General features: G+C 42.8%; 1 protein-coding gene across 2 annotated transcripts in view; it reads right to left on the bottom strand.

Annotated features, from left to right (window-relative positions):
* LARGE1 (LARGE xylosyl- and glucuronyltransferase 1) overlaps positions 1 to 25,796 on the bottom strand; it is a 587,572-nt gene that overhangs the window by 419,392 nt on the left and 142,384 nt on the right. For both annotated transcript variants that reach the window (XM_032644884.1, XM_032644885.1), the window contains exon 2: positions 18,020 to 18,207. In XM_032644884.1, coding sequence (XP_032500775.1) covers positions 18,020 to 18,125 — 106 coding nt within the window. In that variant the 5' untranslated portion in view covers positions 18,126 to 18,207. The remainder of the gene's footprint in view (positions 1 to 18,019; positions 18,208 to 25,796) is intronic.

Raw genomic sequence — 25,796 nt, 5'->3', positions numbered from 1 at the left:
TCAACCACTGCGCCACCAGGGAAGCCCAGGACTAAGATTTAAATGTCAAAGGAGATAAAGCTGCTTTGTGAGACAAACAGCAGGCACTCAGTCAGTGCTGTCATCGCCTACCTGATTCAACCTTATTAAATTCAAGTCCTGGAGGCCGGGGGCTGAGGAGGGGAACTGAGATCAGCCACCCAGAGGCTTCACTTTAGCCAGGGCAAACTTCTCAAACTGGCCAGGAGGTAAGGATCACCTGAGGCCCTTGTTAAAAATGCAGATACCTGGAAACTTCCCCTGCAGACTCCCATTTAGCAAACCTGGGCCGGGGCCCTGGCACTGTATTTTCCCTAAGTATCGGTCCCGGGTGGGCTGAGCGTCTGCAGGTTCAGCAGGTGCCCAGGTGATTCTTATCTAGCAATTCTGGAACCAGAGATCCAGGTGACTTCCTTACGGGCTGGAGGAGGAAATACTCTTAGGTTCGTCCTAGGTTAGCAGCCAAAGGCAAGTCCAGATGGCTTGCTTCCCAAGGAAGAGACAGGATGAGGAAAGAGAATTCAGAACACAGGTTCCAAGACTCTGTCCCAAGGCCTGTGAGATGGGTCCTACACCTTTCCTGGCTTCGTCCACCCCGCTTCCTCCTCTCCCTTCCCTCTGGCTGCCCTGTTTCCTCCCTGTTCTTCTGCAAAGGTACCAAGTGCTCTCCACATTCTGCTATTCCCTGTGCCTGAAATGCTTTTCCTCCCGATCTCTGCCTGGCTCTTCTTAAACATCACCAGAGAGCCCTGTCCAGACCACGCTATCAAAAGCACTTTCCCCCTCCCCATTCCTCAACAAGCCTCTCTGCTTTCTCTTTGTAGCATGGATCACCACTCAGCAGAGTATGAATCTGTCTGTGAATCATCTCTCTTCCTGCACTAGACAGGACATTACACGCTCATGTAATTCACAGGTCTGTCCCCGATGTCCTAAGACAGTGACTGATGGTGTCTGCTGAAGGAATGAACCACGTGGGTGATGCACCTAATGAGTCTGGAGCTCAGCCACCTCATCTGGGAAACAGAACACCCTCCCTCCCTGACGGGGTTGTGGGAGGATTGTTTAAATGTATACGGGAGAGCTCGGATTCAACACCAACCTGCTACCTACCTGTAACTGCTACCTATTGGTGCAATGGAGACACTTCCTTCTGGGATGTCACTGCAAGTTTCAACACCCAGCACTGGCTGTGCACCAAGTCATGATGGGCAGCAGATGGGGCATGGAGTGCCCTCTGCTGGGGCAAAAATGACAAATACCCACTATCTGAAGAGCCCACCCTAGAAAGAGAAGGAACCTTGCATTTTCAGGTTTCTTCCAAACAGTGCAATCTTAAACACTCAACTCCGTTGACTCCTTAAGCAATTTCTTGCTTCGGAGAGCAGTCAGCATATAAGACCCAGCTGAACACAAAGTGACTCTGTAAATCTACTCTCCGCTAGGCACGATGGACTCCTTTTCATCTGCACAAAACCCCTCTTACGTAGGAAGCAGCACCTCCAACTTTGGAAGAGTCAGTTTGAGCTCAGAGAGGTTAAGTTACTCGGCTGAGGACACACAGCATTTAACAGGGGGTTTGGGAATTTGAGTAAAGTGTACTGACTCAGCTACACCCCATCAGAAAAATCTTTAGAGAAGTGATTCCACTTTGCTTCAGAGGATGGTCCTTTCCTCTTTGTGACTCTTTAAATGTTCTCACAACAGGTCACCTGTGTGAAATAACTTTCTCCAAATGTGGCCGATGGGTTCATGATTGCCTGCAGGTGTATTTATGACTACAGTTACAATATATGTCTGTGTCTCCTTGCCTCCTCCCTCCTAACCCCCTGCTTTCTAACTGCAAATGTCTGGAAATACAGATGGATAGAAATGAACAAATGGGGCATTCACCTTTTGCCTTTACTAAAAATGTTAACGGACACATCAGTGTCAAGCAGCGAATCAGGTGGTGATTCCAATTACACCACTGGCTGAGGCTTTGACCTTAGTTCATTCGGTCACATGCTCCAGACCTTGGGTGCCTCAGTGACCTTGTTTAGACCAGGTGGGTGATCTCTGGCATCTTTCCTAGGATGACCTTCCAACATTCTAGGAAAATAAGAGAGGGGAAGAAAAGCAACACTTACTGCCATTCTATAACATGTACTGTACTTAGCCTGTTAACAAGTGTATGAGGTACACAGTTTGTTCCCCTTCTCGTGGAGGAGAAACTGACCAGCACTGATGTTAAGCAATTTGTCTACTGTCACCCTGTGATTTAAGTGTCACCTGTCATTTAGGGACACGCTCCCCCACCATCAGCTCCTGCTCTACGAAAAGTCCTTGGGTAGTTTTCAAAGGCTTGACCTGCTTAGGTTGTAAGCCTGCCGAGATGATTCCTACCGTCCATTCCCCCTCTTAATTGTATGAGTCTATGGCAGAAACAAAGACAAATTGCATTAAGGGTTTAACTGAATTTTCTGCCTATTACTGGCTTATGATAACACCGTCAGCCACAGCCACAGAACATGGTCTGCCTTCTTGTCGAAGATGGCCCCTGTTCCCGTCTCAGGGTTTGTCTTGTCCTCGTCTGGAACTTAAGCATAGTCACTTTAAACTGTCACCCACCAGTTGTTTCTATATCTGCAAGTTGTTGGGAGAGAGCAGTTTGCAGGCTCTTTACAGGCACGGCCTGGGTTCCAATACCAGCTCCCTTACGTACAACCTAGGTGACCTTGGCCAAAGACTTGAAGATCCCTCAGCCTGCTTCCTCATCTATAAAATGGGACAAGCATGAAGGTGTCTGGAGGAAAAAATGAGATCACGTATGTAAAATACCTAGCCCAGCCCGAGGCAGACAGTAAGCCCAAACGTCCAAACTCAAAAAGTTAACGTGGCCCTTTCACCTCTGCCATGCAAATGAGAGAGATACTTCTTCAGCTTTGGTCCTAGAATAAAGGAGATATGAAACACAACCAAAGTCCCACACACTAATGAAAACGCTGCTCAGCTTTTCACCTTTTCATTCAGTGCTTTATGTGGAATCCACAGTCACCCAGCACCAGCCAGGTAGGTGATTGACAGGGTCTTGGTGCTCCAGCAAGGTGTCAGGCCTGAGCCTCGAGGTGGGAGAGCCAAATCCAGGGCACTGGTCCACCAAAGTCCTCCCGGCCCCTCGTAATATCAATCGGCGAGAGCTCTCCCAGAGATCTCCATCTCAACACTAAGACCCAGCTCCACTCAACGACCAGCAAGCTACAGTAATGGACACCTTATGCCAAACAACTAGCAAGACAGGAACACAACCCCACCCATTAGCAGAGAGGCTGCCTAAAATCATAATAAGTTCACAGACATGCCAAAACACACCACTGCACGTGGTCCTACCCACCAGAAAGACAAGATCCAACCTCATCCACCAGAACACAGGCACAAGTCCCCTTCACCAGGAAGCCTACACAACCCACTGAACCAACCTTACCCACTGGGGGCAGATACCAAAAGCAACGGGAACTACAAGCCTGCAACCTGCAAAAAGGAGACCCCAAACACAGTAAATTAAGTAAAATGAGAACACAGAGAAACACACGGCAGATGACGGACCAAGGTAAAATCCCACAAGACCAAACAAATAAACAGGAAATAGGCAGTCTACCTGAAAGAGAATTCAGAGAAATGATAGTAAAGATGATCCAAAATCTTGGAAACAGAATGGAGAAAATAAAGAAACATTTAACAAGGACCTAGAAGAATTAAACAGCAAACAAACAATGATGAACAACACAATAAATGAAATTAAAAATTCTCTAGAAGGAATCAATAGCAGAATAACTGAGGCAGAAGAATGGAAAAGTGAGCTGGAAGATAAAACAGTGGAAATAACTACTGCAGAGCAGAATAAAGAAAAAAGAATGAAAAGAATTGAAGACAATCACAGAGACATCTGGGACAACATTAAATGCACCAACATTTGAATTATAGGGGTCCCAGAAGAAGAGAAAAAGAAAGGGATTCAGAAAATATTTGAAGAGATTATAGTTGAAAACTTCCCTAATATGGGAAAGAAAATAGTTAATCAAGTCCAGGAAGTGCAGAGAGTCCCATACAGGATAAATCCAAGGAGAAACACACCAAGACACATATTAATCAAACTACTAAAAATTAGATACAAAGAAAAATATTAAAAGCAGCAAGGGAAAAACAACAAGTAACATACTAAGGGAATCCCCAAAAAGTTAACAACTAATCTTTCAGCAGAAACTCTGCAAGCCAGAAGGGAGTGGTAAGACATATTTAAAGTGATGAAACAGAAAAACCTACAACCAAGATTACTCTACCCAGCAAGGATCTCATTCAGATTCAACAGAGATATTAAAAGCTTCACATACAAGCAGAAGCTAAGAGAATTCAGCACAACCAAACCAGCTTTACAACAAATCCTAAAGGAACTTCTCTAGGCAAGAAACATAAGAGAAGGAAAAGACCTACAATAACAAACCCAAGACAATTAAGAAAATGGTAATAGGAAGACACATATCAATAACTACCTTAAATGTAAATAGATTAAATGCTCCAACCAAAACACACAGACTGGCTCAATGCATACAAAAACAAGACCTGTATATATGCTGTCTACAAGACATGCACTTCAGACCTAGGGACACATACAGACAGAAAGTGAGGGGATGGAAAAAGATTCCATGTAAATGGAAATCAAAAGAAAGCTGGAGCAGCAATTCTCATATCAGACAAAATAGACTTTAAAATAAAGACCATTACAAAAGACAAAGGACACTAAATAATGATCAAGGGATCAATCCAAGAAGAAGATATAACAATTGTAAATATTTATGCACCAAACATAGGTGCACCTCAATACATAAGGCAAATGCTAACAGCCATAAAAGGGGAAATCGACAGTAACACATTTGTAGTAGGGGACTTTAACACCCCACTTTCACCAATGGACAGATCATCCAAAATGAATATAAATAAGGAAACACAAGCTTTAAATGATACATTAAACAAGACGGACTTAATTGATATTTATAGGACATTCCATCCAAAAACAACAGAATGCACTTTCTTCTCAAATGCCCATGGAACATTCTCCAGAATAGATCATATCTTGGTTCACAAATTAAGCCTCAGTAAATTTAAGAAAATTGAAATCATATCAAGGATCTTTTCCGACCACAACGCTATGAGACTAGATATCAGTTACAGGAAAAAATCTGTAAAAAATACAAACACATGGAGGCTAAACAATACACTACTAAATAACCAAGACATAACTGAAGAAATCAAAGAGGAAATCAAAAAATACCTAGAAACAAATGACAATGAAAAAACGATGACCCAAAACCTATAGGAAGCAGCAAAAGCAATTCTAAGAGGGAAGTTGAGAGCAACACCATCCTACCTCAAGAAACATCTCAAATAAACAACCTAACCTTACACCTAAAGCAATTAGAGAAAGAAGAACAAAAATACCCCAAAGTTAGAAGGAAAAAAATCATAAAGATGAGAAATAAATGAAAAGGAAATGAAGGAAACAATAGCAAAGATGAATAAACTAAAAGCTGGTTCTCTGAGAAGATAAACAAAATTGATAAACTAGTAGCCAGACTCAACAAGAAAAAAAGGGAGAATACTCTAATGAATAGAATTAGAAATGAAAAAGGAGATGGAACAACTAATCCAGCAGAGGTATAAAGGATCATGAGAGATTACTAAAAGCAACTGGATGCCAATAAAATGGACAACTTGGAAGAAATGGAAAAATTCTTAGAAAAGCACAACCTCCCGAGACTGAACCAGCAAGAAACAGAAAATATAAACAGACCAATCACAAGCCCAAAATTGAAACTGTGATTAAAAATCTTCCAACAGGGCTTCCCTGGTGGCGCAGTGGTTGAGAGTCCACCTGCCGATGCGGGGGACACGGGTTCGTGCCCCAGTCTGGGAAGATCCCACATGCCACGGAGCGCCTGAGCCCATGAGCCATGGCCGCTGAGCCTGCACGTCTGGAGCCTGTGCTCCGCAACGGGAGAGGCCACAATAGTGAGAGGCCCGCATACCGCAAAAAAAAAAAAAAAAAAACTTCCAACAAACAAAAGCCCAGGACTAGATGCCTTCACAGGCGAATTCTATCAAACATTTACAGAAGAGCTAACACCTATCCTTCTCAAACTCTTCCAAAATATAGAAGAGGGAGGAACACTCCCAAACTCATTCTACAAGGCCACCATCACCCTGATACCAAAACCAGACAAAGATTTTCCACACACACACACAAAAAAACTACAGACCAATATCATTGATGAACATAGATGTAAAAATCCTCAACAAAATATTAGCAGATTCCAACAGCACCTTAAAAGGGTCATACACCATGATCAAGTGGGGTTTATTCCAGGAACGCAAGGATTCTTCAATATACACAAATCAATCAATGTGATAAATCATAGGAACAAACTGAAGAATAAAAACCATATGATCATCTCAATAGATGCAGAAAAATTTTTGACAAAATTCAACACCCATTTATGATAAAAACTCTCCAGAAAGTAGGCATAGAGGGAACTTACCTCAACATAATAAAAGCCATATATAACAAACCCACAGCCAACAATGTTCTCCATGGTGCAAAATTGAAACCATTTCCACTAAGATCAGGAACAAGACAAGGTTTTCAACTCTCACCACTATTATTCAACATAGTTTTGGAAGTTTTACCCACAGCAATCAGAGAAGAAAAAGAAATAAGAGGAATCCAAATCAGAAAAGAAGAATTAAAACTGTCACTGTTTGCAGATGACATGATACTACACATAGAGAATCCCAAAGATGCTACCAGAAAACAACTAGAGCTAATCAATTAATTAGGTAAAGTAGCAGGATATAAAATTAATGCACAGAAATCCCTTTCATTCCTATACATTAATGATGAAAACGCTGAAAGAGAAATTAAGGAAACACTCCCATTTACCGCTGCAACAAAACGAATAAAATACCTAGGAATAAACCTATCTAAGGAGACAAAAGACCTGTATGCAGAAAACTATAAGACACTGATGAAAGAAATTAAAGATGATAAAAACAGATGGAGAGATATACCATGTTCTTGGATGGGAAGAATCAATATTGTGAAAATGACTATACTATCCAAAGCAATCTACAGATTCAATGTAATCCCTATCAAATTACCAAAGGCATTTATCACAGAACTAGAACAAAATATTTCACAATTTGTATGGAAACACAAAAGACCCCGAATAGCCAAAGCAATCTCGAGAACGAAAAATGGAGCTGGAGGAATCAGGCTCCCTGACTTCACACTATACTGCAAAGCTACAGTAATGAAGACAGTATGGTACTGGCACAAAAACAGAAATATAGATCAATGGAACAGGATAGAAAGCCCAGAGATAAACCCACATACATATGGTCACCTTATCTTTGATAAAGAAGGCTAGAATATATAATGGATAAAAGACAGCCTCTTCAATAAGTGGTGCTGGGAAAACTGGACAGCTACATGTAAACGAATGAAATTAGAACACTCGCTAACACCATACACAAAAATAAACTCAAAATGGATTAAAGACCTAAATGTAAGGCCAGACACTATCAAACTCTTAGAGGAAAACATAGGCAGAACACTCTATGACATACATCACAGCAAGATCCTTTTTGACCCACCTCCTAGAGAAATGGAAATAAAAGCAAGAATAAGCAAATGGGACCTAATGAAACTTAAAAGCTTTTGCACAGCAAAGGAAACCACAAACCAGATGAAAAGACAACCCTCAGAATGGGAGAACATATTTGCAAATGAAGCAACTGACTAAGGATTACTCTCCCAATATACAGGAAGTTCATGCAGCTCAATATCAAAAGACAAACAACCCGGGCTTCCCTGGTGGCGCAGCGGTTGAGAGTCCACCTGCAGATGCAGGGCACACGGGTTCATGCCCCGGTTCGGGAAGATCCCACATGCCGCAGAGCGGCTGGGCCCGTGAGCCATGGCCGCTAAGCCTGTGCGTCCAGAGCCTGTGCTCCACAACGGGAGAGGCCACAACAGTGAGAGGCCTGCATACCGCACACACACACACAAAAAATACAAACAACCCAGTCCAAAAATGGGCAGAAGATCTAAATACACATTTCTCCAAAGAAGGTATACAGATTGCCAACAGACACATGAAAGAATTTTCAACACCTCTAATCATTAGGGATATGCAAATCAAAACTACAATGAGGTATCCCTTCATACCAGTCAGAATGGCCATCATCAAAGAATCTACAAACAATAAATGCTGGACAGGGTATGGAGAATAGGGAACCCTCTTGCACTGTTGGTGGGAATGTAAACTGATACAGCCGCTATGGAGAACAATATGGAGATTCCTTAAAAAACTAAAAACAGAACTACCATACGACCCAGCAATCTACTGGGCATATACCCTGAGAAAACCATAATTCAAAAAGTCATGTACCAAAATGTTCATTGCAGCTCTATCTACAATAGCCAAACATGGAAGCAACCTAAGTGCCCATCATCGGATGAATGGATAAAGAAGATGTGGCACATATACACAATGGAATATTACTCAGCCATAAAAAAAATGAAATTGAGTTATTTGTAGTGAGGTGGATGGACCTAGAGTCTGTCATACAAAGTGAAGCAAGTCAGAGAAAAACAAATACCGTACGCTAACACATATATATGGAATCTAAAAAAAAAAAAAAATAATGGTTTTGAAGAACCTAGGTGCAGGACAGGAATAAAGATGCAGACACAGAGAATGGACTTGAGGGCACGGAGAGGGGGAAGGGTAAGCTGGGAGGAAGTGAGAGAGTGGCATGGACATATATACACTACCAAATGTAAAACAGATAGCTAGTGGGAAGCAGCCACATAGCACAGGGAGGTCAGCTCGGTGCTTTGTGACCACCTAGAGGGGTGGGATAGGGAGGGTGGGAGGGAGACCCAAGACGGAGGGGATATGGGGATATATGTATACATATAGCTGATTCACTTTGTTATACAGCAGAAACTAACACACCATTGTAAAGCAATTATACTCCAATAAAAATGTTTAAAAAAAAAAAGTTAACCTGAGCCCGACCGGGGTCAGCAAGTGAGGTAAGCAAAGACCAGGGGCTCTTTCTTCTCAATTCAACTCTGAGCACGGGACAACCAGGGAGGGCAGGGACCATGACAAAGTGATTCATCCACACACTGGGCAAAGGAACAGCTACTACTCAGCTCCAGCCAATGGGTGCTATCGTGAAATGAGGGTCCAGTTTGCTAGATATTTCCATTTTATTAAGAAAAGCCAGATATCATGATTTTTATGTGCAATCTCCAAATTTTTAACTGTTGATAATGAATTCAAAAACGGTAAAGGCAGTTGGCAGGCCAAACCCAACACACCTGCAGGCCAGAGGCAGCCTATTACCGTTTAACAAGCAATAAACAGATATTGCTATTGTTTCCATTACAGTTACAGTTTAAACAGTACATAGCCTTTTCATGTTTTCCTATCTCCTACAATACGCAGAAGTTTTCTTTGTTTTCCAGGCACCACGGCTTTATGAAGGTGTTTATTGACTAATGCAGATGGGAATGTTTATCCGATGTGGTTTGGTGTCCATATTATGAAATAATATCATTTTAATATTAATTGGAGCTATGTCATCGCCAGACTTCTGGTAGAAATACTGGTCTTGTTTCAAATTGATGAAAACACTCTTTCAGAATTAGGGTTTTATGGGCAAATTTCCGATCTTGCAGTCAGAGCTGTTATCAGACCCTCACAGGGGGAATACATGTCCAAATGGTGAGGTACAGAAGGAAGAAAAAATGGAAATGTGGTTACACAGAAATGTTAAACATCTATCTCCAAAGAGAAGTCCCATGCTTAAGAAGCATTTGAATTTCAAAGTTAAACAGTGACATAGATTCTTAATTCCCAAAGGTTAATAAAATCCCTCTCATCTGAAAAGAATGCAAGACCCACACCAGCTCTTCAAATTCAGGTACTTATATTTAATTCAGGTACTTATTCAAGACCTGCAGAGGTTAAAAAATAAATAAATAGAACACATACAGGAAAGTAAACAAATCATAAATGAAAAACTGGATGAAATGTCACAAAGTGAACACACCTGTATAATCACACAGGATAAAAAGTAAATTCAATTACTGACAGCACCCCAAAGTCTTCTTTTTGTCCTGTCCCAGTCTCATCTCCACCCCTAGATTACTTTTTGCCCATATAATTCAAATCATACAGTATTTATTCTTTTGTGTCTGTCTTCTTTTGTGCAGTATTATCTGTGAGTAGATTTTCATGGCTCTGCTGTACTTCATATATATATGAATATATATGCCACTATTTATGTGTTTATTTTCACTGTGGACAGGCATTTCACACACACCGATGTGAACGTGCTCTTAACACATCTTTTGTGCTAATGTAGACACATTTATCTCTGGTAGATGGCTGGGGACAGAACTGATATGTTGGGCTGATAATACCAAAGAGTCTTCCAAGTAGTTACACAAGTGGCTCTCATCTACTTAAAATTAACAGACCTCCTTAACCATCAACAGGTTGATGAAATCCCCCTCCGTTTGTTAAATTGGTATCTGAAACTAAAACATAAATGAAATCACTTTCAGACCAGAACCCCCAAAGAGCAGAAGTTCTGGGCCTTTCATTTCAGAAAACCTTAACCTGTCACTGGTTACCGATGAAGCACCTATTATAGGCAATGTATTATAATCCAAAATTGTTTGAACGGGCAAACACGTCTGAATACAATGCCTTTTTCATGAGCGCTAAGTCCTGCTAGATATTCATGTATCAAATCAAAATTACTGAAGCCAAAACTCCTGGAGCAGGATAAGATGTCCATATGAGAAAATAGATGGTACAACACCACTTTACTTTGTCTCTAAAGAACAATAACAAGATGGATGGGATGCAGGAGCATAGGACTGGGGGGGGAGGGGTGTGGAGGGCCTAATAATGGTTCCCCAAATATGCCCACAACCTAATCCCCACAACCTGTGACTATGTTACCTTACCTGGCCAAAGGGACTTGGCAGGTGTGATTAAATTAACGATTTTGAGATGGGACAATTATCCTGGATTATCCAGATGGGCTCAAAGTAATCACAAGGGTCCTTGTAAGAGGGAGGCAGGAAGGTCACAATCAGAGAAGGAGATGTGACCACAGAGGCAGAGGTCACAGTCAGAAAGAGTAATTTGAAGATGCTACTCTTCTGGCCTTGGAGATGGAGGAAGGGGCCACAAGCCGAGGAAAACGGCAGCCTTTAGAAGATGAAAAAGGCCGGGAGATGAATTCTCTCCTGGGGTCTCCAGGAGAAACCAGCCCTGGCAGCACCTTGGCTTTAGCCCAATGAGACTCATTTTAGGTTTCTGACTTCTGAAACTGTTAAGATAATAAATTTGTGCTTTTTAAAGCCACTACATTTGTGGTAATTGGCTCCAGCAGCCACTGGAAACTAATACAAGGTAGCTGCTGGGATTAGTGGAAACCAGTTTTCCTGACTCCTGGTCTAAGACTCTTGCCATGAGCTCTTCCAGGAGATGCAGCCAACTGACACATCAGGGTCATTTTCTCCACCCCAGCAGGATCACTGATATGATTTTAAGATCAAAAGCTGGGTGTAAGAAAAGTGGGGGTTACCTTAGCAACCAACTCACAACCAAATAAAATCGTGATAGACTTCCCCTGCCCTCTCAGATTCCAAGACCTCGAAGAGATGCCTTTTTGCCCAAGGCAAGAACCGCAGACACACGCAGCCCCTGTGCCCTGTGGCGGGGCACCACTCGCAGAGTCTCACTTGCACATTCTCATCCGTTATAGGCTTTTGCTTAGGCCCGGCACTGATGCTATTAAGCACTGGCTAAGAAAGCCCTTCATTTCTGATCTATTAAAAAAAAAATCAATATGACTTTTATATTACCCTTACCATCTCATTTCGCATTCAGCATCCTACGTTCTTATACCCCATAACATCCTTCTATGGTAATATCCGTATTAAGTCGGGGCCATTGGCAGGAAGGCAAAATAGCTCGGCTGCCATCAAAGCTGCCACACAGCCTAGCCTCGGGGGCTAATGAAACCTCCAGCACGTTATCCGCTAGCACCTTGCACGGTCTGAATTCACAGACCTCCTGGCACCATGTCTGGGCTTACGGACGGGGAGAGGGGATGCAGGGCTGGGAAATCAGTCAGGTTTGGTCAAGCCTGCATCTCCCCTACTCCCCTGTTCATGTGCCCCGTGATCCCCTGTGACGATAAAACAAAGAAAACGCTTTAACTTACAACGCTGGTTCTCACTGCAACTCTTCAAAATGGTCAAATGTCAGGACCTCACTTCTTCCTGTTGAAATTTATAGTGATGACTCTCCAGCCATTCATTTCAGGAGGAGGTTGTGTTGATAAGAAGCGCATGAACAGTGAAGAGGGTTCGGGGACGACAAAAGGCAGGTGCGGGCTGAAATCGGCTAGGAATTAATATCCTATGCCTATTCATGACACTGCTTTTAAAAGTTCTGGACGTTGCAGCCTCCGAAGACATTTGCTTTTAAATAACATCCACACCCTCGCCGGCCCACCTCCCTGACCACAGGAAGCGTCTGCGCGGCGTCTGCGCAGAGCTGGTTATAAATGATGAGAGGGCAACGTGTGATCAATTTTCTGAACCACTGAAAAGCACCCTTTTCCACCTGTTGCTAACTCAATAGCAGCTGAACGCCATCTCCCTGATGGGCACAAAAGAAAGAACCACACCCCACAAACAAAACTCTCATGCCCATGAGAAAAGGTGATTCTGGCAGAAAATAACAGACATGCTCTAAATTCAAGTTGGAGGGATGTTTAAGCAGAACTAGTCAAGTCCCAGAATTAACATCCCAACCAGAAGGCAGGTGAGGCTCCTGGCACCATATCCTGAGGTCTCAAAATCGGAGATGCCCAGAGCACTAGGAAGAGCCCTCGTCTACCACTGGCTCCCACTGCCCTTAATAGCGGAACCCTTTCCAGCCAACATTTACTAAGAACCCGCCAGAGTGATGCTCAGGCTGTGGGAATGTGATGATGAGTAAAACAGGCTCTTGTCTCAAGAATCTCACAGGCAAGTGGTTAGAAAGACACCAAACAAGCAAAATTTCCCTCGGTGAGTGTTGCCAGAGAAGTTTCTGTATAGGATCAGACATTAGAGGAAAATGACACTGAATATGGGCACTGAAGGTGCAGGCTGGGAGGAAGGGTTGTGGAAACAGAGAACTGTATCCTGGGCAGAAAGAGCAAAAGTGAAGGCGTTTTCTCAGTGTGTTGGATGAGGCGCCCTCACCTGAGTGAAGACAGAAATTATAAGCTAAGGGAGAAAGCCTGTGAAAGACCCCAGAGCCATGATAAGGAGTCTGGAGTTAATCCAGGGAGCAGTGAAGACAGCTGCCAGCACTTAGAGGCAGAAGAGTGCACATTCCTTCGCTCATTCACTCATTCAACAAACAGTTCTCCTGGCACATAGTAGGTGCTAGAGATGGAGGGATGGACAGAGTGAACCACTTCCCTCCTGATGCCTGTAGTCAGTCGTGAAGACAGCAATTATAAAAACAAGAAAAACGAAGTGCCCTGAGTATGAGGGAGGAGAAAGGATGAGAAGTCAGCAGGGAGCGGGGGCAGTGTCAGGACCGGGTAGCTGAGGAAGCCAGCGAGTTAAGGAGTGAGGGGCAATCATGTTTAAGCTGAGACAGGAGGATCTCAGTCAGGCAAAGACACGAGGGGAAGGAACAACATGGGCAAAGTCCAGAGGACCGAGGGCAGTGCACACCAGCATCAAGGAAGTCTAGCGAGGCTGGATGGGGAATGTGAGGAGGGTGCGAGGAGATGGGGCCGGAGGGCAGACGAGGATGGCTGCCACGTCAGTCCTGATGCCAAAGGATGAACGCAGACAGCTGAGCCAGGGCATCAGAGGTGCTGAAAGGAAGGAAACAAGAGACACAGAGGCAAGAAGTCAAGATCAGATTCAAGAGGATATGGCGACCAAGCGATGGAGGGAATGAAGAAGGAAGGGAATGAAGGCTTAGAGCCTGGAGCATGGGTAGCTGGGGATGTTCATGGAGATGGCGGAGGAACAAAGGAGGGTGTGGGAAGAAATGAAGTCAGTAGCATTTAGGAACTTCGGGGATTAAAGCACCAGCAAAAAAATCCCCTGATTAGCATCCTCAACCAATGGTCACTTGGCCTTTGACAAACAGCTCCGGGAAGGGGGATCTCAATGCTCTCCCAGACGGTGCGCTCCAACGCCTGGCAAATGTGTCAGAACAGCCGTTCTTTCTTACACTGAGAAAGGTCCTGCTTCGCCGTAACTTTTATGCACTGATCCTGGATCCACACTCCCGAGCAAATCACAATAAGCCTACTCCCTCCTCCTGTCCTATTTCCCATTAATTGGAGAAGATTCTGCTCATTTCCAATTCATTCACACCCAATGCTTAGAATCATAAGCGTGTAGAACGTTAGTGTACCGATAGGTGAGCTTCATTCCTACAACGTTGTTTCAAGCAGGAAGAGGCAGAGAGAGAGGCATGGTCATGCCCCAACTCACCGACTACTCTGCTGAGTTGATTCTAGCGCCTGAGACCCTGACCCCAGCCAGTGCTCTCTCAATATATCGTGCTTCTGCGTGTAATCTGACTCCGGAGTCTTATGCTAAGAGCATCCACATCTCAGGGAGAGTTCTAGACCCTGCTCTCAGGAGACGATCCATTGAAATTAAACAGGGTTGAAAACTAAATACACCCACATAAAGCCTGAATAGCATTACCGTGAATCCAGGCAGCTACTCTGTCTCTTATTTATGGCTCCACCTGCCTTGAACCAGAAAACTCAAGGGTATCAGTAAGTGGACTGAAAAGTTGTTCTGTTTAACTACAGAGAAAAGGATGTCTCTGCAGGCTCTTTTGGAAGCGTACCGATGCCTGGGGCAGCCGGCAGGAACTCTGAGGAGGAAACCTTTGTCTCTGGATAAACACTCAGCCTCTTCTAGTCTCACGCTCTCTGGGTCAGGACCGGTCAGGCAGATCACCCTGTGCAATTGCCCCTGATGCTCACACTTCTGTTTGCACACCTCTCATCCCTCCCTCCCAGGGCAGCTCGTCCCAGCAATGGACAGAATGACGCTTATCATGATGAGCTTGACATCTGGCTCCCTGCCACGTCCCTCCATAGACTCAGGGGCCATCAGAGTAATAAGCCTGATCTCTTTCAGGTGACGGCCCTTTGACTGTTGGCTGAAGCTGATCCTGTACACCTGGAGCCTTTGCTTTTCTCCAAGGCAGCCCCATTTTTCCCACTAGTTCGTATGAAACAAGGTTTGAGTTGACACGATCATTCACCTATATTCTCCTAAATGTGCTGACCTGCCTAGACTGTTCTTAAAGTGTAGCATCCAGAAATAAATGCAGTGGACCGGTGGACTAACTGGGCCCGGTAAAAGAAATCAGTGGATTAACTGATACCCGGTAAAAGAAATCCGTCACCTTAATCTTTCTAGCTAGAATGCTTCTGTTAATGTATCCACGTCATCCAGCCCCTACTTAATGCAATCTATCTGCCTGCCTAATAAAATCATTCAAAGTCAACGAGCACAGTCCCTCTATGGGCCAGGGCTGGACCAGAGAGCGTGATGCTGTAAAGCGACCTTCAAGTCAACGTCAGCCCATCACGAAGCACAGCTACGTGTGAATTCTCCAGAACCCAGATCAACTCGTAGTTTCTCCTCTTTGGGGAACTGCACCATTTACCTTTGGGGGCCACCCCTCCCCAGTTTCCCTCCACATGCTTAAGGGAACTCTTCTCTACCCTGTGACCAGAAATAGGCACAGGGCTCATGGCTGCCCTCACTAGCCTCCCCCAACCACAGTGAATGCTCTCCAGACCACGAGTGACCAGAGGCAATCCAATCAGAGGTAATGCTGGAGAATTAGGGAGAGGGAGTCCTCCTTTTTCTACAAGGGACTGGTAAGGATAAGTTGTAAGCCAAAGCTTTCACTGGGTAGGAAAAGCTACTCCTGAAAGAAACCACAGCAGAGAACAGTAGAGCAAAGGAAAGTAGAGAGACGGAGCTACAAAAATATCACTGGAGCCCCTGAATCCAACCCTGCCTGAAGCTAGCGCTACCTTTCAACTTACTACTTTTATTAGCCCCCAAATTGCCTTTTTGCCAAAATTATTTGATGTTGGGTTTCTACCAATGAGTGAAAAATCAAAATTGTACAATTTCCCTCACACACATCCAAAAACATCACGTGACACTTTGTCAGCACCCCCTCCCCACCCCCCACCAAAGTCTACCCCCGCCGAAGCCCAATCCACAACACGGTATTACAGCTCTCAAGTCCAATAATCCAGGCCACATCTTGCCTGGCTTTGGGCCCTTGGGGACGTCACTGAAGCTGATCTTCCTTGCCCTCCTCATCTGTCCCCACCACACAGGATTATTGTGGAGGAAGAGTTAACAGGTGTCAAGTCCTTACGACAACGCCGGGCATGTAGAAATGCTCAAAATATTATGGTGTATATTGTTATCATCATTATTGCCATTGTTGTTATACTATTATTACTATAGTTATACTGGCAAAGTCAATGTTTTCGTGTGTTAAACCTGTGTCAGTACCGATGCTCTTGGCCTTCTTTCACAGGGTCTCTCCCGTCATCCCTGGAGAATGCTTCCTTCTACCTCTTCCAGTGCCAAAACCAACTCACCTTCCTCCCTCTGATCTCTTTGCCAAAAATCAACCATCCACTGCCACGCATAATCTATCTAGCTGCTTAGATGAAAGCTCTACTACTCCAGGGATGTCTGGGGCAGGAAAGGGACAGGGGTGTGGCCCTGGGCCCTTCCCTGCTATGCAGGCACAGAGTTCCACCTCGTTTATATTCAGCCTGGCGAACTCAGGGCAAAGCTCAGGCAGTGAACTCCTAATTAAAAGGTAGCCTTGAGCTGTCGATAAAATTATGCATAAAGGACATGTTTAAAAAAACACAGTAGTGACTTCCTGGAGACAGATTTTCACTTGAGAGAGAGATATATATTTTTAACTCAAGTGTTGGGGTAAATAAACAGCAAGTGTGCTCTTCAACACTGCCACTCCTTCCCTCCCCGAAGCTTAGAAAACCATCTTTGATACTCAGAACACTGCACTGCCTTTGAAACTGCTGGCTGGAAGGATGTGAGACTCGTCTTTTCTGTGGATTTCGGGAACGCGGCAGGGATGAGCGTTTGTTATTTGTTTAGTGAAGGCGACTCCTTTGCTGAGCTCCTGTACTCAGCCGGTCAGCATCACTACTCATCTTCTGTACCCAGCACGCCTGACAGCCTCAGTCACCCTCTCCCCCAGCGCCCTGGGCTTGCCTTATCTTAACAGAGTATCACATACAGCAATGAACAGAGATCACATGTTAACCTGTCTCCTTCACTGCACTCCGAAGGTCCAAATCTGTTATCACCGGATTCCCAGTACCCGGTTTAGCATAGATGTTAAACAGTAGCAAAATGCTGACTGTGCAGATAAGTGAATGAACAGATGAAAGAATGAATGAAACATCTTACTCCACAAACAGCTAAGTAATCCCCCCAGGACCCAACCTTTTCCTCTTTATCGACACGGCGATCAGCCTGCACAGCTGCTATCTGACGTTTGTGTAACCTCCGCCACGCTGCTGCATCCAGGGGCGCCTTATTTTTGCTTCCGTATTTAGCTTTTTCTCCTCCCATTACTAACTCCCTCTCATTCCCTCTGTAAATCTAGGCAAATCTTTTCCTGTGATCGGGCATCAAAATTCCATTGTTCTACAGAATGAGAAGCTGGGATTAGAAGACTTGGAAGTTCTTCCTAGGACTCTGGGACAGCCAGGGTTCCTTCTTCCCTCCATCCCTCTCCCTGTGGGAAAGCTTCCTTCTTACCTTCAAAGCTCCCAGCAAACAGGTAAAGCCAGGTGATGGCTGGGATGCAGAGCAGAGTCAACGAGGCAGCCAGGAATTTCCGTCTCCCTCTGCAGATTCCCAGCATCCTCTCGGAAGTGGCAATCCCTAATCCCAGCGCCGTTTCTCTGCCCGGAGCGTGGAGTCCTCGGCCTCCCTCATAATACTTTCTGAAAGAAAGAGCAAAGAGGGAAGGGCTGAGTTCTTAGCACTGTCAATGGATGCAAATTGCAACAGAGAAATATCCTGCAAATCCTGAGACTGGTTCGACTCATCTACAATTTCCTGCTAATCTTTCATCCCAAGAGATGATGCTGCAGTCTTGCAGTCTACCCAAACTGAGAGAGCTCTTTACAAAATAAACAAATGCAGGATGATACAAACTATAACAGATCTCTGTCCCTCTCACATACATACATACACGCATATATTTTATAGTTTAGGTGAGTTTTGAAGCCTGGACTAAACACTTATTAAAAAGAGCACCTAGTTAGCATCTTATATGTACCAAGCACTAACCAGGTACTGTGTTTTCAAAAGTGACCAGAGTAAGGGTTGGCTTTAAAGAACACTGTCTAACAAGAAAGACCAACACAAAACATCCACAGGAACCCCAAGAATGTGATGACAGAGATTTGCACAGACCTCTATGGGAGGACAGATGAAAGGGCCGACCCGTCCATGTTTAGTCAAGAGGGCAAAACTGTTCCCCGTGTTCCCGGCAGAGAGAACTGCGGAAGGCGGGCAAGGCTAACAGACAACACACTCAAGGGAAAGGAGACCGGAGAGGCCCCAACGTCATGGGCGGGAGGTTACATCTCAATCACAGGGGAAAACCTAGAAACACTCCACAGGGACTGTCTTAATAGCTTCCACCCTTTCACAGAAGACTGCCAGAAAAGCATGAAACAATTCAAACATGCAGAGACCGGAGGGGAGCAGACAGACAACCTACAACCAGCCTGCAGAGGGACAATCGTGGACTACGCAGAAGGATGGCTGAGACAGGTTCAAAGAAGACACAGAAGGTCAATCCAGACCGAGCAGAGGGCGAATGATCTTTCATCTGAGTACCTGACCAGGAAGGCATGTGACCTACAAAAAAATTTTTAAACTAACAGACCATACAATCTCATGTCCTCACAGCTCCCAACACAGACATCACAGTGGCTGGAGGTGGAGAGAAAAGTCCACGTGGAGCCTCCTTCACAGAGCAGAACTGCCACGGCAGGCAGTTATAAAAGGCTGCAGATTCCTGAGGAAGGGACGACCACCAAAGACCTGGTTTAAATGTCCCCTTGAATGTGTCCTTCCCTCTGCCGTAACCCTTAAACCCTATGTGACAATGGTCTGGTTTAAGTGTCTTCCTTCCGCACCAGCCTTGGTGTTTCGAGAAGGTAGGTGCCCCGTCTGACTCACCTTGTATTCACTGAGACTTAGCCGACCGCCTGTCACCTGCAGGGCCTGATAATTGTCTGTCGAACAAATAAACGGAATCAGATTCTAACCAAAGGCGACCCTCTCAAGCGTCAGGAATCTGTGTTCGGCAACTTGCCGGCAATAAACATCCAACAGTGCCAACCTCAGCTGTCAAGGCTAAGCTTTCTTCTGTGACCACTCTGACGGGATTTTCTAAATGACCCTCTTTGGAAATAGATCAAAGACTACAGGGCTGGAGGGTGTGGACAAGAAAGTAAAACCGGAAAAAGCAAAATCCCTTTAAACAAAGAATGTGGACTTGAGAAGTCCCCCCTAGGGAAGTTTTCCGTTCTGAAGTTAGGGGAACAAACCCTACACACAATCTCCGCTAGTCACTAAGAATGAGAAGCACAGCAATGCTGGTGATCTCTCAGGAAGAGGGAGTGCTGTGAGGAGAGGCTGTGCATTTAGAAAGATCTGGATGCAAATCCACATACCACACTTGACTAGCTGTGACCTTGGCAAGGCCCCCGTCTCTGGGGAAGCTTCATTTTGTCCATCTATAACGTAAGCGCTGCCCTCTGTAGTGGGGGATGGTATGAGCCTTAAATGAGAGCCCCCCAGAATAAGCGACTAGCAAACATGATCAAGCACAGGCAGACGTGACCCCACCACCCTTCCAGAACACCAAAGAGCAGCCTTACTTACATTTTTTCATCTCTTGCCATTCCCACCCTCCCCCGACCCCGCCCCAAAAGGGTTTGGTAGAAAATAGACTTCAACAAAAAGGTCTTGACTGGCATGGCACATGGGTATTTTAAACCTGAAAGACCCACCTATTTAATCCTCCTTCGGGTGGTAGGTACCATTACACTAAAATCACTTTTTTTTTTTTCACAGTTCACTTAATTATGGTAAAGGCAACTAGCAGTAAGTCGCACTTATTATGCATCAAGCACCTTCCGGTGTTTTTTTACTTGTTTGATTCTCAAACTAGCCTATGAGGTAGGTGCTATTTTTTCCTCCCCATTTTATAGATGAGAAAACCAAGACCCAGAAAGATGGATTAACTGACCAAAGGTTACACACACCGAGGGCAGAGACACCTCAGGCTCTGCTCTCCTTAAGTAATTCATTCTAGCAGCTTTGCCAGGGGGGCATTTTCCTTCTGTTGGAAACTAAAGCCATCATACTGAATCTTATTATTTTCTTTCCCAGGGTCAAACATATCAACACTGTTTGCTCCCATTCCAAAAAAAAAAAAAAAGCGCAATACACAAAAATATAATTGGAAAAGCTATAGAAGAATTTATAATTTAGAGGAAAGTAGGAACATATATGGACCGGAACTCAAGTGGCATTACTATTTAAATAATACTTTTTAAAACGCTTTACAACACACAGCAGAAGCAAGAAGAACTACAATCTTGCAGCCTGTGGAACAAAAACCACATTCACAGAAAGACAGACAAGATGAAAAGGCAGAGGGCTGTGTACCAGATGAAGGAACAAGAGAAAACCCCAGAAAAACAACTAAATGAAGTGGAGATGGGCAGCTTTCCAGAAAAAGAATTCAGAATAATGAGAGTGAAGATGATCCAGGACCTTGGAAACACAATGGAGGCAGAGATCAAGAAGAAGCAAGAAATGTTTAACAAAGACCTAGAAGAATTAAAGAACAAACAAACAGAGACGAACAATACAATAACTGAAATGAAAACTACACTAGAAGGAATCAGTAGCAGAATAACTGAGGCAGAAGAACGGATAAGTGAGCTGGAAGACAGAATGGTGGAATTCACTGCTGCGGAACAGAAAAAAGAAAAAAGAATGAAAAGAAATGAAGACAGCCTAAGAGACATCTGCGACAACATTAAATGCAACAATATTCACATTATAGGGGTCCCAGAAGGAGAAGAGAGAGAGAAAGGACCAGAGAAAATATTTGAAGAGACTACAGTCGAAAACTTGCCTAACATGGGAAAACGAAATAGCCAGCCAAGTCCAGGAAGCGCAGAGTCCCATACAGAACAAGCCCAAGGAGAAACACACTGAGACACACAGTAATCAAATTGGCAAAAATTATAGACAAAGAAAAATTACTGAAAGCAGCAAGGGAAAAACGACAAATAACACACAAGGAAACTCGCATAAGGTTAACAGCTGATTTCTCAGCAGAAACTCTACAAGCCAGAAGGGAGTGGCATGATATACTTAAAGTGATGAAAGGGAAGAACCTACAACCAAGATTACTCTACCCAGCAAGGATCTCATTCAGATTCAATGGAGAAATCAAAAGCGTTACAGACAAGCAAAAGCTAAGAGAATTCAGCACCACCAAACCAGCTCTACAGCAAATGCTAAAGGAACTTCTCTAAGTGGGAAACACAAGAGAAGAAAAGGACCTACAAAAACAAACCCCAAACAATTAAGAAAATGGTCATAGGAACGTGCATATCGATAATTACCTTAAACGTGAATGGATTAAATGCTCCAACCAAAAGACACAGGCTCGCTGAATGGATACAAAAACAAGACCCATATATATGCTGTCTACAAGAGACCCACTTCAGACCTAGGGACACATTCAGACTGAAAGTGAGGGGACAGAAAAAGATATTCCATGAAAATAGAAATCAAAAGAAAGCTGGAGTACCAATACTCATATCACATAAAATAGACTTTAAAATAAAGAATGTTGCTTTGTTATAAAGCAGAAACTAACACACCATTGTAAAGCAATTATACCCCAATAAAGATGTTTTTAAAAAAAATAAAAATAAAAAAAAATAAAATAAAATAAAGAATGTTGCAAGAGACAAGGAAGGACACTACATAATGATCAGGAGATCAATCCAAGAAGAAGATGTAACAAATATAAATATATATGCACCCATCATAGGAGTACCTCACTACTATAAGGCAACTTGCTAACAGCTATAAAAGAGGAAATCAATAGTAACACAATAATAGTGGGGGACTTTAACACCTCACTTACATCAATGGACAGATCATCCAAAATGAAAATAAACAAGGAAACAGAAGCTTTAAATGACACAATAGACCAGATAGATTAATTGCTATTTACAGGACATTCCATCCAAAAACAGCAGATTACACTTCTCAAGTGCGCACGGAACATTCTCCAGGATAGATCACATCCTGGGTCACAAATCAAGCCTCAGTAAATTTTAGAAAATTGAAATCATATCAAGCATCTTTTCCGACCACCACACTATGAGATTAGAAATCAATTACAGGGAAGAAAACGTAAAAAACACAAACACATGGAGGTTAAACCATACGTTACTAAATAACCAAAAGATCACTGAAGAAATCAAAGAGGAAATCAAAAAATACCTACAGACAAATGACAATGAAAACACGACAATCCAAAACCTATGGGAAGCAGCAAAAGCATTTCTAAGAGGGAAGTTTATAGCTATACAAGCCTACCTCAAGAAACAACAAAAACCTCAAATAAACAATCTAACCTTACACCTAAAGGAACTAGAGAAAGAAGAACTAACAAAACCCAAAGTTAGTAGTAGGAAAGAAATCATAAAGATCAGAGCAGAAATAAACAAAATAGAAACAAAGAAAACAATACCAAAGATCAATAAAAATAAAATCTGATTCTTTGAGAAGATAAACAAAATTGAAAAACCATTAGCCAGACTCATCAAGAAAAAGAGGGAGAGGACTCAAATCAATAAAATTAGAAATGAAAAAGGAGAAGTTACAACAGACACAGCAGAAATACAAAGCATCCTAAGAGACTACTACAAGCACACTATGCCAATAAAATGGACAACCTGGAAGAAATGGACAAATTCTTAGAAAGGTATAACCTTCCAAGACTGAACCTGGAAGAAGTGGAAAATATGAACAGACCAATCACCAGTGATGCAATTGAAACTAATTAAAAATCTTCCAAGAAACACAAGTCCAGGACCACTTGGCTTCACAGGTGAATGTGATCAAACATTTAGAGAAGAGCTAACACCTTCCCTTCTCAAACTCTTCCCAAAAATTGCAGAGGAAGGAACACTCCTGAACTCATTCTATGAGGCCACCATCACCCTGATACCATAACCAGACAAAGATACTACACAAAAAGAAAATTACAGACCAAAATCACTGATGAATATGGATGCAAAAATCCTCAACAAAATACTAGCAAACAGAATCCAACAACACATTAAAAGGATCATACACCACGATCAAGTGGTATTTATCCCAGGGATGCAAGGATTCTTCAATATACACAAATCAGTCAATGTGATACACCATATTAACAAATTGAAGAATAAAAACCATATGATCATCTTAATAGATGGAGACAAAAGGTTTTGACAAAATTCAACACCCATTTAGGATAAGGACCCTCCAGAAAGTGGGCATAGAGAGAACCTACCTCAACATAATAAAGGCCATATACGACAAACCCACTTCAAACATCATTGTCACTGGTGAAAAACTGAAAGCATTTCCTCTAAGATCAGGAAAAAGACAAGGATGTCCACTCTCACCACTATTATTCAACATAGTTTTGGAAGTCCTAGCCACAGCAATCAGAGAAGAAAAAGAAATAAAAGGAATACAAATTGGAAAAGAAGTAAAACTGTCACTGTTTGCAGATGACATACTATACATAGAGAATCCTAAAGATGCCACCAGAAAACTACTAGAGCTAATCAATGAATTTGGTAAAGTTGCAGGATACAAAATTAATGCACAGAAATCTCTTGCATTCCTATACACTAATGATGAAAAATCTGAAAGAGAAATTAAGGAAACACTCCCATTTGCCATTGCAACAAAAAGAAAAAAATACCTAGGAATAAACCTACCTAGGGAGACTAAAGACCTGTATGCAGAAAACTATAAGATACTGATGAAAGAAATTAAAGATGATACCAACAGGTGAAGAGATATACCATGTTCTTGGATTGGACTTATCAGTATTGTGAAAATGACTATACTACCCAAAGCAGTCTACAGATTCAATGCAATCCCTATCAAATTACCAATGGCATTTTTTATGGAACTAGAACAAAAAATCTTAAAATTTGTATGGAGACACAAAAGATCCCAAATAGCCAAAGCAGTCTTGAGGGAAAAAAACGGAGAGGGAGGAATCAGACTCCCTGACTTTAGACTATTCTACAAAGCTACAGTAATCAAGACAATATGGTACTGGCACAAAAACAGAAACATAGATCAATGGAACAAGATAGAAAGCCCAGAGATAAACCCACGCACCTATGGTCAACTAATCTATGACAAAGGAGACAAGGATATACAATGGAGAAAAGACAGTCTCTTCAATAAGTGGTGCTGGTTAAACTGGACAGCTACATGTAAAAGAATGAAATTAGAATACTCCCTAACATCATACACAAAAATAAACTCAAAATGGATTCAAGACCTTAATGTAAGACAGGACACTATAAAACTCTTAGAGGAAAACATAGGTAGAACACTCTTTGACGTAAATCACAGCAAGATCTTTTTTGATCCACCTTCTAGAGTAATGGAAATAAAAACAAAAGTAAACAAATGGGACCTAAGGAAACTTCAAAGCTTTTGCACAGCAAAGGAAACCATAAACAAGACGAAAAGACAACCCTCAGAATGGGAGAAAATATTTGCAAGCAATGGACAAAGGATTTGCAATCAATGGACAAAGGATTAAACTCCAAAATATATAAACAGCTCATTCAGCCCGATATTAAAAAAACAAACAACCCAGTATAAAAATGGGTAGAAGACCTAAATAGACATTTCTCCAAAGAAGACATACGGATGGCCAAGAAACACATGAAAAGCTGCTCTGTATCACTAATTATTAGAGAAATGCAAATCAAAACTACAATGAGGTATCACTTCACACCAGTAAGAATGGGCTTCATCAGAAAATCTATAAACAACAAATGCTAGATAGGGTGTGGAGAAAAGAGAACCCTCTTGCACTGTTGGTGGGAATGTAAATTGATACAGCCACTATGGAGAACAGTATGGAGGTTCCTTAAAAAACTAAAAATTGAATTATCACATGATCCAGCAATCCCACTACTGGGCATATACACAAAGAAATCCATAATTCAAAAAGACACATGCACCCCAGTGTTCACTGAAGCACTATTTACAATAGCCAGGTCATGGAAGCAACCTAGATGCCCATCGACAGATGAATGGATAAAGAAGATGTGGTACATATATACAATGGAATATTACTCAGCCATAAAAAGGAACGAAATTGGGTCATTTGTAGAGACGTGGATGGATCTAGAGACTGTCATACAGAGTGAAGTAAGTCAGAAAGAGAAAAACAAAT

Source organism: Phocoena sinus, chromosome 10 (assembly GCF_008692025.1).
Source record: "Phocoena sinus isolate mPhoSin1 chromosome 10, mPhoSin1.pri, whole genome shotgun sequence".
Taxonomy (NCBI): Eukaryota; Metazoa; Chordata; class Mammalia; order Artiodactyla; family Phocoenidae; genus Phocoena; species Phocoena sinus.
Note: the sequence above shows the minus strand (reverse complement) of the source record. Positions and strands in the feature narration are given on the sequence as shown.